The 13,993-nt window shown below is 42.3% G+C and overlaps 1 protein-coding gene across 1 annotated transcript in view; it reads left to right on the plus strand.

Moving 5' to 3' along the window:
• The window catches only part of STAB2 (stabilin 2), an 87,486-nt gene that overhangs the window by 26,313 nt on the left and 47,180 nt on the right, over positions 1-13,993 (plus strand). Inside the window, 12 exon segments of the mRNA XM_009333055.1 lie at positions 1,015-1,158; positions 1,963-2,025; positions 2,118-2,237; positions 2,733-2,786; positions 3,957-4,037; positions 5,029-5,181; positions 5,461-5,493; positions 10,324-10,410; positions 10,951-11,062; positions 12,318-12,498; positions 13,524-13,617; positions 13,835-13,993. Coding sequence (XP_009331330.1) covers positions 1,015-1,158; positions 1,963-2,025; positions 2,118-2,237; positions 2,733-2,786; positions 3,957-4,037; positions 5,029-5,181; positions 5,461-5,493; positions 10,324-10,410; positions 10,951-11,062; positions 12,318-12,498; positions 13,524-13,617; positions 13,835-13,993 — 1,281 coding nt within the window.

The following is a 13,993-nucleotide window of genomic DNA, read 5'->3' on the forward strand; positions in this document are numbered from 1 at the left end:
CATCTTAGCTCGGCAGGGCCGCCCAACAGACCGGGGGGGGGGGGGCGGGCATTAAGAGAGTGTAGGTAAAATAAGAGGGGGCATGGGGAGGGAAAAGCCCAGAGCTTATGCTGGAAACCTGTGCCTACTGCTCACACAGAGCAAGCACCAACTGCATTGCCGATCCCACCTCCCACTGAGCATCAGTCTGCGCATCCTTTGAATGATGCAGCACATAAAACTCTTCAACATAAATAAAATGCACATGGCAATTTGTCAAGAAAAACATGAAGTTCATCACTAGCCCAGCTTATTTGATGTCAGAAAACATCAGGGCAGTCTGATCCCACAGCTTAAAAGAATTGTTCTCTACAGCTGATATACTAGTTTTTATAATATAGAATTATTGCTCTTGGTCCATTAAATGTCTGTTAATGACTTGAGCCTATGTGAAGGCTGAAATCAAGTACTTCTCATATTTTTTAGTAGATCAGTGGCATCTGAGAAGAGACTTCTATTTTATTTCTTTAACGAATACACACTCCATTTGTAACAGGAAAATACCATTGCTGTCTGAGGCCTGTTAGTTTCCTGCAGGCTTCAGTACAGTGCAGAATCAGCAACATATTGCTGTTTTAAATATACATATAATATAAGGAAATGGATTGTAGTCCCTTAAGATTACGGGAGTTGACCCTTTCAGTACAATCACATTTTAAATCATTTCCTGGCAGACTTTTATTACTAGCAGTCCTCAGAGCCCTTTTAGGTACACTGCTCTCCCCACAGGGCCTGTCCCTGCTCCTCTTCTGAACTTTGCTGTCCTGGAACAAAATAACATGGTCCCAATCCAAAGTCAAAGCAATTTTTTCCATTTCCTTGATAAGCATTGGAAGCAACCTTAGGCCTCCCCAGATTTAAACGGCCCAGGTGTTGGCAATGGAAGGGGGGTGTTAGACTTTATTCAACACTCATACTCTCTCTGTTGTCATTCCATAATAAAGAGCTCACTATCCATTGCCTGGCTTCTTTCAGGATAATCAATTAAGAATTAGACTCCAAGGAGGAAGGAGAAAAGGAAAACTTTTGCAGGGAAATATTATTGCTTCCAATGGGATTTTGCACATTATTGACAAAGCCATGGACAACATGCAGCCAACATTTGAAAGCAGCAAAGAGGTGAGCCATAAGCTATATACATGCAATGTCAGACTTTCTTTTAAAATAGTTTCACATTAATTGAATGCAAAGAAGGATGACTGACAGCAGCTAGACAAACTCTACTGAGCCACTGTGTGTCAACTCAGAGAAGCAACATTCAAAGTGAAAGGTAATGACTTTAGGTTTCCACATCAAACAGACATTCACTCTTCTGCTAAGCTGGTCCATGGAGGATTTAGTTGTACTCACTGCATTTGAGTGGTTCCTTGGGAAATTGGCAGTCACGATCAGTGCATCTCACTGAATTCCAGAGCAACATACTAAAACAAGGGACATCTGGACAGATATCAGGCAAGACTTGTATTCGAAGCAGCAATCCCTGCCCCCAAAAGGCTGATATTATAAAACCTGATAATTTTGGATGCTTTGGGTTTTTTGATGCCCTGCTTAGCGTACTTCCTTGAGAGTTCACTCTCACTTTATATGGTGGTTTTGCAAATATTTTATTTCTCTGTCGTTTCTCATTGGGAATGAAGAGATAATAACACTTTCCCCATACACACACTGTTTGTATGTTCTGTGACTACGCAGTATTTCAGGACAATGACAAACTCTAACTATAAGCCAGTATAGCACCAGGACAAGAGTGCTACCATCTCAGCCATTTCCAGACACCACCAGCCACCCAAACAATAAGGAAACCCAAATGTATTCAATCTGTAATAACTGAGACTCATACAATAATTCAAAAAGTGTCTTATAAGAATTGGTATTTATTCCATGTTCCCAACTAAAATAAATCTTACTTTCATCTTACTTTAGGAAACCATAATGTCGGTACTTCAAGATAAGGGAAGATACAGCCAATTTACATATTTCATAGAGGTAAGGATCCAGAAAAGCAATTCCATAAAGCTATTTTCAGATGTTCTTCAATATTAATGTACAATTTCACTTTTATTTTTAAACCAAAACAGAAAACTGGCCTGGGAATGGATTTACAGCAGGACAACAGACCTTACACAGTCTTTGTTCCAAGTAATGAGGCTCTGAGTAGTATGAAAGCTGAGGCTCTGGATTACCTGCTTTCTGCAGAGGTATAGTCTTTCTATAATGCAAATCTTTCTTAGATAGTAGATATATATGTAGATATATAGTAGATGCATACATCATTTTCCCATGTTCATCTAGTTTAGTGTTCATCTAAACTAAGCTCCTATGATCAAGGCTTAAGCCATCTCTAACAATTAAAGATCAAGGTAACACCTAGAGAGGAATGGGATTTGGGATATCCTAGCCTATGAAGTGACACCAATCCGCCACACCAGGTCCTCACTTTCCTGCTCTTGCCCTGCCAGCACATGGCAAAGCCCCAAACCCTCTCCTGGGAGGTGTCACCCTTGGCAGGGACAGACAGAGGGAGCAGACGCCACAGGGTGGGTTGCGTGCCTCGAGCTGAGCACCACCACTGACAAGGAGGTTTCTGGTGCACCAGCCGGTGACACCATTCTCATCCCCATGTCCTCTCACAGTCCAGGCTGGGTTTGTGTGACTCATTTTGGGCTAAAACAGCCTCTTTTCTGCTTTGGCAGGGTTCATGGAAGCTGCTGGAGCTGGTCCGATACCACATTGTTTCCAACACTGAGGTGAGCACGGCTGCTTTACTGACCCAGAGTGCAAGAGCATTTTCAAGCCCCTTGCCACTCTGAAGGCAGAGGTTTTCCAGGAACAGCCTCCACTCAGTATTGCACAGCAAGGCTTCAAAGGACAGCTATGTCTCTGCTTTTACTAAGAGTAGTCACATAAAGGCCACTAACAGAGAACACAAACCTTTCACCTCAGTATCACTAATCAAAATAAAACCCTGCTAGGAGGCATGGGGTAGTCCTTGAATCATGGCAAATTAAAACTGTGTTGGGTCACACGTGTGTTACAAGTGAGTAACTATTTCCACTTTAAAATATACCTTTTGGTGATGGGGACTTAGCCCAAGTGGGGAAAAAAATATAGACATAGTCATCCTGAACCTGAGACCCCGCTACCTTAGCCTGCTGTGGAGCAAGAACCACTGTCAGGGCGGTACTGTCAGCTTGGCAGGGCTGCAGGAAGGAGAAGCAGGAAAAGTACTTGTTGCTATTAAAATCAAGCTCTCTATGAGCCAGTTCTGCTAAGATTAGTCTTCTGTTTATCAGAAAGAGGTGGTTTTGTCATCCTCTAAGTAAGCGCCCCCTTTTTCCCTCCTTTTTCTACTGGAAACAAAGAGCAGAACCCAGCAATACCCCCAGCAACTAAGCCTGGAGGAGACTGAAGTTCATCCCCACCCCAAACCCTGCTGCGGGGAAGGAAGGGTGTTCTTGTATCCTTAGTGAAAGGCCCCGCTCACAGCGTCCAAGGTGGAGGTCACTCCCGGCACGGAGTGGGATCACAGGGAGCAGAGGCATGAGATCCACGTGTCCTTTCACGGGATATCAGCACCGCCATTTCCACAATGGTCTAAGAATGCAAACACGGCCATTTTTAGGGCGAGGTAATAACTTTACTTAGACTGGTTGCTATAATTAGGAGAAAAAAATAATATCCTTTTGGGCAACAAGCTCTTCACAGGCAGCAACCAGCAAGCTGAGTCAAAATTCAATCACTCTAACTTCGTTACCCAAGGAGGTTAGTCAATGCAAGGCTGCCCACGTAGCTAAAGAAAAGCTGATAGGGTCATTCACTCACCCTAAAGAGAAAGGTGGTCTTTCTTGTGAAACCCACCTGGATTTGAAAAGAATAATGATATTACATTTCTTTCAATCAATTTATATTCATTTCAGCTAGAGGTTGCGAGCCTCATCTCAATAGAGCGCATCAGAAGCATGGCGAAGCAGTTCATTTACTTTAACAGGACCAGTGCTGTAAGTCAAAGGCAGCTTTCACCTGTCAACAGCTCTCTCTGATCTAGGCAACTGTTTGCATGCAGGGGGAATAAAAAAAGGGAGGAGGGGGGACATTAGCAGAGGAATTTCTTGCTATAATGAGGCAGAAATTTTCAACTTGCCATTCCCACCTACTGTTAAAAATTAGTATTAGAAAGGATGCAGAGCAAATGCCTGGTATATAAGGACAGCCTGCAGTTTCTTTTTTCTTATGATTAGCCCCAGACTAGGAATGATCCTCATTTATGCTCTGCCTAGTTTAAAAAAAAAAAAAAAAAAATCTATTTAAAATATTTTAAAACATTCTGTTACATATTCTGGTTATTTTAAACACTTCTCAGTGCACATGTAGATATTCTTTTATTTGCTTTAATATTATAGTCTCTGACCCTGATGAACCTAGTGAACACATTTTTAAAGGTGTTAGTTTGTCAGTACTTTTGCGAAACCAAACTTATGTGTTATGTTAACTCCCTTCTGTTCTTTGCATATTTTGGCCAAATATGAACATTCTGGAGAAGAGATGCGTCTATAAAAATTCTTGTAAAGGCAGAGCAGCTGCATGAGTAAATGCAGAAAGAATACTTTTTTTTTTTCTCCTGTGAATTTGGATAGATCCCAGATTCTCTCTCACTTTTTCCCCCCTTTGTCAGAAAGAGGACCAGAGCATGCTTATGCCCACTGAAATCAATGCCTGAAGTCATCAGTAGTCTTCTCATTTTGGCCAGTCTTTTAGTCACCAGTTCCAGAGGTTAACAGTGCAGATTAAGAGGAAAACTTTAGATACCGCTGTTGTAGACCAATATTCAAGAAAATGGGCAACATATGCATGCTTCTTGCATAAAACAAGCATAATAAAAAATAGATAGCCAATTAAAAAGAACTATGACTACAAATTCTTGAAATTAAATTATCAGAAATTTAGAAGCTATGAAAAATTCATTATTAATAATAATTTATTGCTTCACAGGGACAAGTCTTGGTGAGTGGAGAAGAAATGGAAGAAACAGATATTGTTGCAAAAAATGGTCGCATTTATACGCTTGCAGGAGTCCTTATCCCACCCACAATTGTTCCAATTCTACCACATCGGTGTGACGAGACAAAAAGTCAAGTCGCAATGGTAAGAGAATCACGACAAATCAATAGCTCTTCACTGCTCTATATAATGTGCTCCAGCTTCCCCTCTGCTGCTTTCTCTGGTATTCTCCATAAAAAGGGGGGTATTTTTGGAAATTAATGTATCAATGACATACAGCCACCTAGCTAGCAGTGCTGCACAAATACAAATAATCTGTAAATAGGGAACTCATATCAGCACATCCTATGCCACTTTAACTCATCTAGTTCTTGCAGTAGTCCTTTAAATATGTTGTCTCTCTGGTCAAACTTTTTCCTCCAGTTCCTGAATCCCACCTGTGCATACAAGTACATGGTAAGTAGCGCCAAGTTCCCAGGGAAACTGTTCTGGACCAGTATTTTAATTTCTACTAAATATGCAGGGAAAGGAGCCAGCAAGTTAAAATATTAACATAATAATTAATTTAATATTAATATATTAGAAATACGTTATTTTCAGAAGCCACAATTTCCCCTAGCCCTTCTTTCTTCCAGTTTTCTTCAAATTAGGAATTACAAAAATGCTTCATATTTCAAAGGGTGGATTTCGACATACCTTGTTCGGTTTGGTAACACAGTACAGGCCTTTACGCTTGGTAACATTCAGATACTATTTCTGGTACGAAGACTGAGTATCAGACTGAGCTTTTAGTCTGCAGTAAGCATGGCTCCAATGAGCTGTTACTGGACCGTGTTCAAGCACATATCTGGGCCAGTAACAGTTCCGGTACAGTAATGCAAAACATTTATTGTCTTAACTTAACAACAGTCCAGAACCACAGCCTTGAAAGAGGTTCCCAGCAGAGCTGGACAGCATCAAAATTTAATGAAGAAAACACAAGAGCTGGCACTAAAGAACTATTACCTCTGGCAGTAACTACAAAGTGCCGTATGTGCAATCATAAACCAGGCAGAGCGCCGAGCCACAATCTCCAATACAAAAAGCGATCAACACCTTACAAATTCAAATTACTGAAGTGTAATGAAGTTCCCTGCCAGGAACCTACCTACAAACTATGTCTGACATCGATCAATCCTAAAGCAACACTATGAAAAATTATTTAAAGACAAAACAAATAGCATCTGTCACAAAGATTATTCCCCAAACTGAAGTCAGGAAATTTTGTCAGCTTTGAAAGCTTCATGCATAATTTGAAATACAGTTTAATATCCAAGGCTTTAAGCAGAGCACTGCTACCAAGTAGAATACCAGAGGGAGCAGTGGCTTTGCTGTTCTTACCTGCCATCGTGGATCTTCATCACTCTCAGAAAACAAGAGCAATGCCACCTTTGTAAGTAAAGTAAATACTACTTGTGGTACCAGTGAAAAGTGACAAACCTTGTAGCAACTGGCAGCTGTACACGCCTACAAGAACTGTACATCCCTAAAGATGAAACCATTATGCTAACACATACATATCCATGTGACTGTACCTGAATGCTGGTAATAACCGCAGGACTCAATATCTTGCTCCACCTCCTCCCAGAGGTCATCGCTCCCACAGCAGACTTGGCGGAAGGGAATTTACGTCTATGCTTCAAGCACTTCGGTACAAAGACAGTATCTTTATCTACTTCTGAAAACAGGCAGATTGGGCCTTGCGTGGAAGTGCAGACACATTGCCCTGTCCCCCCTCTGCAGCGTGGCAGAGGGGAGAGACAGGACTCCCATCCTCAGGAAAAGGAGGGAGCAGGTACGTGTCAATGGCTGAGGCCATCCCAGGTGGAGAAAGGGAGCAAATAGGTGACACTGAGTGGCACTGAGCAGCAGGGAGAGCAACACCAACAGCAGGAAACACTTTCCACAGCAACCAGCCACATTTTTAAGTTCTAAAGGATTAAAGGCACTTGCAGGGATTTTCAGAAAAGCAAAGCCTAAGTCAACTTCAGCCATGACCACACAGCTTATCAAAGAGCTTTTATAACGCCCAAATGTATTTGCCAAAATACATCTGACCCACAGACCGTTAAAACATAGTAGAGGCGTTGGCACCTCAACTATTTGATGCCCAAATGCTTTTGTAAGTCTGGTCCTTTATTCCTTTAAGTGATGTACAACACGAGGGGCTACTAAATCCAAACCAGTACCTGATTCTTGCCCCGCAGCTCCAGTGATAAATCTGTGGGGAAAATGCCATAATTCAGGTTTGTGGTCACTTGTCCACTGATTATGAAACACAGTGAAGTAACACATCGGATGTCGGCTCTAGGATTTATTCTAACTTGGTTGAAATGCAAGACGTTAGCAGTCATGAGTGACACGGCTTTGACAAACTCCATATCCACACACTGAAAGGCTCAACTCTCTGAAGTTATTGTATGTTGAGCCTGTCAGAGGACTCACCTTTAAAACTGCCACTGGAGTTTATAACTCCTCAGTGCTGTAATTGCCAGTCTCTGTCACCACCACATGGTGATAAATTAGCTAGTGGGGAAAGGCAACTGAAAGGTGAAGACATAAAAATAGTTATACACCACTGGATCATAGCAGAGAACAGGATCTATGACATGGAAGCAAAGAATATTTTCCTCTCCACCACCTATACACAAGACAAATTTCTGTTCACACTGTCTATATAGGAGACTCAACTAATTTGTGGTCTTCCTAGGAAGAAATAAAAAAATTCTCATAGAAGATAAGTGTACAGACTGCACCAGACCCTCAGACAATATTAGTTAATATATTATACCGGGTTGAGCAAATGACGCCAGTGCATTTGTGCCCATGCTTATCTTCTGTTTAGGAAGCTGCCAGTTCTTTAAAAGAAGGGAGTGGGGAAAGGACAAACAAAGATAAAAAGGGGAAGGTGGAAATGAAAAACTACTCAGGAAAAATCAGAGCCAGCGGATATAGCCCTGGTGCTGCTGTTGGGTTCCAGATCCATGCTGTGACAGTTGAAGTCATAGAACAGACATACTTAAAATTTACAGGGTATATCATCCATAAGTACGCATCTCAGTAGTTGGTATAATGCCTTTTCAACTGACTATCCTTATTGTCTCCATCTAGGGTGTCTGTGCAAGTTGTTTATCGCATGCATTGGCTCTCTGTCCGCAGGATTCAAAGCCCATTGTAAGTGACATTTCCTGACAGATTCCTCAGTTGTACAAAATGCATAGAGGAAAGGGGTGCCCATACATTGATTACTGCTCTCCCAATATAGTGAGCAAAAGAACCAGATATGAATACAGCAGACTGCATAAAAATACAAATACAGATGTTACCTTAGTCTCTTTTTGGCAATGATTGAAGCATCAAGTAATTTCAGCACTATTTTGTTTGCTGTTGCAAGATCCCTCACAGACTTCATAGAAGCTCTGATTCTTTTCTCAGTTAAAGTAAGATCTATTTAGGATAGGCTTCGGCAGAAGAGAGAGCTGAGGATGAGAATTGCTACAATTATGCTTTGAGAGTTAGTAAATGAAAAACAGAGGAGGGAGGTCTATTTAAAATAGACCTCACATCTGTTAAAAATTTCCTTTTGATTAAGCATCCTCCCAGAAGTAACTGTCTGCAGAAGTAGCTTCAGAAAGGATTTAAAATCTTCCATCTGCTTTGCATCTAAGACATGCAAATCTGGCTGCATGTTTCTCCACATACAAAACTCAAGTCTAGCTACCACAGGAATTTTATTCCCCCTGTCATAAAAAATCACTAGTAGTTAGTCCTATATGCCATTATTCAGTAATAACAAAAAGAAAGCTCATATTATGAAAAAATATGTAATTTAATAAATTTTTAAAATGCAACACTATAGCAAGGTGCTTTCTGTTCTCCAGTTAAATTATGTTGCGATATTAAGATTGTACGTTGCTTAGAAATAGCGATGCTTCCATTTTGTGCATGTTCCAGCCTTTCTCAAAACGGAGATGCATTATCGAAGGCCCAACCTTTCAAAAAACCGGCTGTGCTAGATCCTGCAATATAACGATAAAGGTACAGAGTTACAGTTTCTTAAGGTGAAATGTATATAAAAGTTTTCCAAAATATTGTCTTTTGCATTGTGAACTTTCCTTTTGGAGCTGAGATATGTTTGGAGATGTCCATGTAGTTTCCATACCCTTCTACAGGGGGCTGAGAGGAGCTACTGTAAATCTCAGAGCAAAATACCAGGCAAATTCCAGTGAGGTTTTTTAGCTGCCAGATGTTATTGACAACAATGCTCTCACACTCTGTAAGGCAGGAGTTTTCACATAAGACTCCCAGCCCAAATGTTGTTGTTGCCCCATACAGCTTTAGCTACGAAGAACAGGACAGCTTGTTCACCCCTGGTCCCAGCCCTTCCTGTCCCAGGACTTCACACAATATTGGGTAACAATGAACGGGAAACATTCCCGAGAACTGCGCTCCACTTGCTCTGCTTGGCAAGCCTAGTCCTCGCAGAAGTCATTAGCCCCTGAGAAGTACTTAGGTATTTCTGGCTCCCAGGGCTCCTAAATAGGCTTCTGCATCTCATGACCACCATTAAGTAACAAGCAGAGAAGTCTACAAATCCATAAGCTTTGAGAGCCTTTTGCTAATTCCTATTTCCCTTGAATCACACATGTAAATGAGGGTTTTTTTCTAATACACTTTCTGTGCTCTTGATAAATAAATGGATCAAGCAGCCAATTCATGATTAAAACAAAAGATGCAGCTGAGAAAAACATTTAGGGCTGTATAGCGGCTAAATCCCACACCGGTGCAGAGGGGAAGGGGGAAGATCAAAGCAGCGTGTCTAGCTTTCACAGCGTCTCCCTGGGGTAAAACATATCTTCAAGTTCCTGATCTCAGATGCAAAGGAGACTGCCTGCCTCTGAATTGCACTGCACTCCCACAGGCAAATATGAGAGTACGCACAACATGAGCAGACACACACAGGCACGTTCATAACTGGTGACAGGACAGGGATTTCTAACACTGATGAATCTGATAAGAGCAAGGGAAGGACCTGGTGGTCTGTGCATTCCCTTCTCGGGCTGCCAACACCCCTCCTGGTTTTAACAAGGCCATTGCAGAGGTGGTTCTGGTTTAACACAAGCCTTTTAAGAGCCAGCTACCCCTACAGCCCTTTGCCACAGGGCAAAAACACTATGGAGAGGTGTCTTTTGTGCACTGCCTTTGCACTAAGGCACTGGAAAAGAGGCTATTTGCTGTATTTCACAGGAACCAAAGTGTTGCAAAGGCTTCTTTGGCCCCGACTGCAGTCCGTGTCCAGGAGGTTTCTCCAAACCCTGCTCAGGAAACGGGCAGGTAAGCAGAGCATCCAGCAGCACCCTGCACTCCCATGGGGGAAGGACAGGCTGTGTCCCAAAAGTCCCTTCTTTTGGACAACTTCTGCACAACCGGAATGTTAGGCTCCACAAGAGCGGCACCCTCCATTTATGTCCAGTGACGGCCGTGAATTTCAGGTTCGGTTATACGGAGGAGGGAAAATGAATCGGTCTCCTCTCAGATGTCCAAATTGCAGGTTTCTGTGGTTCCAACACACAGCACACAGGCAAGGCTGGGGCTGGGTCACCCACTCTGATACTGTTATTTTACACGGCACAGGGTAACGACCCAGCTCACTATTCTCACTTTAAAATTGCAAAGGAAGATAGAATACACAGCAGCGAAGTACAAGCACAAGGAAAGCTTTTGGCTTTGAAACACCTTTTCCATCAAAGCTGAGGTTCTTCCTGGTAGTCTAACACAGTCATGATACGGACAGGCATATAGTCTCTTCTCTGGGGGAAGGATAAATATTTATTTCAATTTATACATAGAAATCACCTCTCTTCCATATCACAGTGCATGGATGGCCTGGGTGGAAATGGGACCTGCACTTGTGCTGAGGCTTTTCAAGGCTCGCGCTGTCAGTTCTGCTCAGACCCTGGCAAATATGGACCTCAGTGTGACAAAGGTAAGTACAGCCGTAATTCCTGAGCGCAAGAGCATGGCCTATTTCTTTTGGACCCTATTAACATTAAGGTAGGAGTTAACTGCTAAACAGTCTCTACAGAGGATGAGCAAGATCTCTCTGGGGTACTTTCATTTCTTATTTCAAAGGGATACATCATAAGCCCAGAGTCAGTAAAAATCTTCTCACTGGCTTAATTGGGCTTTCTGCAGGGGCCGTAGCTTGCTTTATATTAATTTATTGTTCTTTTCATTTCTGTCTCCCTCACATAAGTAATTGAAAAGAAAATCTTTGCTATTCCATTCCCGTCTGGTATTGCCCACAACAGAACAGATTCTGCCTGCAATGACAAACATATGTAATCTAAGAACAACTAGATCTATAACAGATGGTGTTTAGGGCCACTTCATAACCATATTTACTGAATAATTTCTGATCTATTGGACAGCTTATAGTTCTAGCAGTCATCTTCTATATACTGACAGGTTTAATCCTGCTATGTCAAACCATACTACATTTGAGAGTCTACAGAATATACAACATCAAATATAGATATATTCCCCATCTACAAAATCATTTTTAGTCTTTTTTGCTATGAAACAGCCTGTCATTCATGAAGCACAGCTCACTTCTAGGATCAGAGGTACATGGACAAAAACCAAAAGACAAATTCCATAAGAAAGGGTGGTACTGCCTAAACTCCAGTCCTGCCAAAGCAGTACATGTTGGCTTAACTAGTCTCCACTGGCACTTCTCGGGATTGCAGAAGTCTTACCTACAATGTCCTTTGGGCACACTGCTGTGCCTCCCAGCAGCACTAATCCACCCAGCCCCAGCAAAGTGCTGGTAGGTCTGTGCTGCTGCTCTGTGTACTAGCCCAGCACTGTGCAATTTGTAGGATTGTGGACTCAGTATTAAAAGGCTTCCCATATCACTGAAAGTATGCGAAAAGTTGTGCAATTAAATAACTTCAGCCTTAACAGCCTGGGACATGGTATTTTGTTCCTACTTCTCTAAAGTACTTTGACTTTCATTGATAGATAAGTGCACTATAAAGACAAAACAGATTTTAGTTATCCATAAAACACACCTGAAAAGACATGGGTATGATAAATAAGTCCCCCAACAAAGTGAAATTTTAAAAATACAAAAGTTTAGATTCTAGAAAAAAAGGAGGACCCAATTCAAAAGAAATGCTATGTACGGACAGATGCCTTTTACCACTATGGAATTGCACATTGTAATTTACCTCTGGTAGAGTGCCTCTGCATTTATGGGAAGTGCGATAACCGAATAGACAGCGACGGGATCTGTCTTCCTGGATCATGCAGAAGTGGATACACGGGGAAACTCTGTGATAAGCAGATTGTTCCCTGTGAGCCCTCCCTACGACTCTGCCATGCACATGCAGACTGTCAGCTTAGCGATGGTGCAGTGAGGTAAGTCAGTAACTTGCATCTAATTAATATTAACTGTGACGCAGCTCTTCCCTATTTGCTTGATCAAAACAGTACCTTGTAGCAGTACACAAACATCAGCCACTGAAATACTGCTATGCGGCAAATAAGCATAAACATGTACCACATCGACCTTGAGTTGCAAGATAGTAATTAAGAGTTTTCAATGCCCTATCCTGTACCTTATATTTAACACTGATAAGATAGATGCATACGGATCTGACCCTTGTTCAGAAGGCTGCCTTCCTACCAACATCTACAAAGGCTCTTAGGAACCTCTTATTTCTAACCATCCCTTAGTGAATTAGGAGTTTGAGCCTTGTTGAAAAACAATGAAACTCTCAAGCAGTTTGGGGATAGATAGCTCACTCCGGTCAGCTCAGGTAAGATTTGCATACCACAAGACCACAGACTTCAGCACAGGCTCTCCAGTTCTGACAGGACCGGTCACAAAACTCTCTTACTGCTACAGCTGCCTTGCGCTTGCCTCACGCTCACCTTCACATGCAGCAAGTTTGCCTCTTGCCGCAGTGTATTCACAATGAGTCACCACTGAAAGCAGAATGCGGGATGCTGCATAACTTGCGTGCTTAAGAAATTCCCTCCGATATGGGTTAATCTTGGGGGGGACCCAGGGAAACAGGGGGGCTTGTTGTCTTGCATGCATTTCAGGAAGAGAGCTATCTCCTTTGTCACTGAAAGAAAGAGCAACCCCAGCCCATAATTAATTTAGAGCTATTAGCTCACCTTTGCAAAGATCACATCAGCACAGAATTAATTTCACTCCCCATCTCGTACACAGAGAATGGATCCTTGATTTGACTTAATTAACCCAGTCAATATTTTGGAAAAAAACCATAATGTATGCACCTAAGCTATTTGTATCATGAATCCAAGGTTACCAATTTTAAGCTGCCTATAAATAGCATGTTACAGTGGAAAACATTCACTTCACTTTACAGCTGTCCTATCATGTTTAACGCCTCCCTCCTCCTCTTGTCTTATAGCTGTGTTTGCAAACCTGGCTATGAGGGAGATGGCATGAGCTGCAGCAAAGTTGATCCTTGTGCTGCTTTAAACCCAGGTGGCTGTAATATCAATGTAAGTATGTACTTTTCCCACAGAGCCTGACACCATAGAAAAGTAGGCAGTAAGGAAGCTTTGGCCAGAAACATTTGCAGAAGAAAGAGTCACAATTTTCACTGCAGTTTCAAGCTCTTTTCCCTGATAGCGGCATCACTATTCCTTAGACAAGCCTCACACCTAAAGCCAAATGCCACCTAACTGTCCTGAACGGATGCTTCTGCATCCCTCCCAGGCCGAGTGCATTCAGACGGGCCCAGGAGAGTACACGTGCATTTGCCAGGCAGGATGGACAGGCGATGGAAGGGACTGCTCAGCCATCAACAACTGCCTGCTGTCCACCGCAGCAGGGTGCCACAAAAATGCCACCTGCATATATGTTGGGCCAGGTCAG

This window comes from Pygoscelis adeliae, unplaced genomic scaffold, assembly GCF_000699105.1.
Source record: "Pygoscelis adeliae isolate BGI_AS28 unplaced genomic scaffold, ASM69910v1 Scaffold38, whole genome shotgun sequence".
Classification (NCBI taxonomy): Eukaryota; Metazoa; Chordata; class Aves; order Sphenisciformes; family Spheniscidae; genus Pygoscelis; species Pygoscelis adeliae.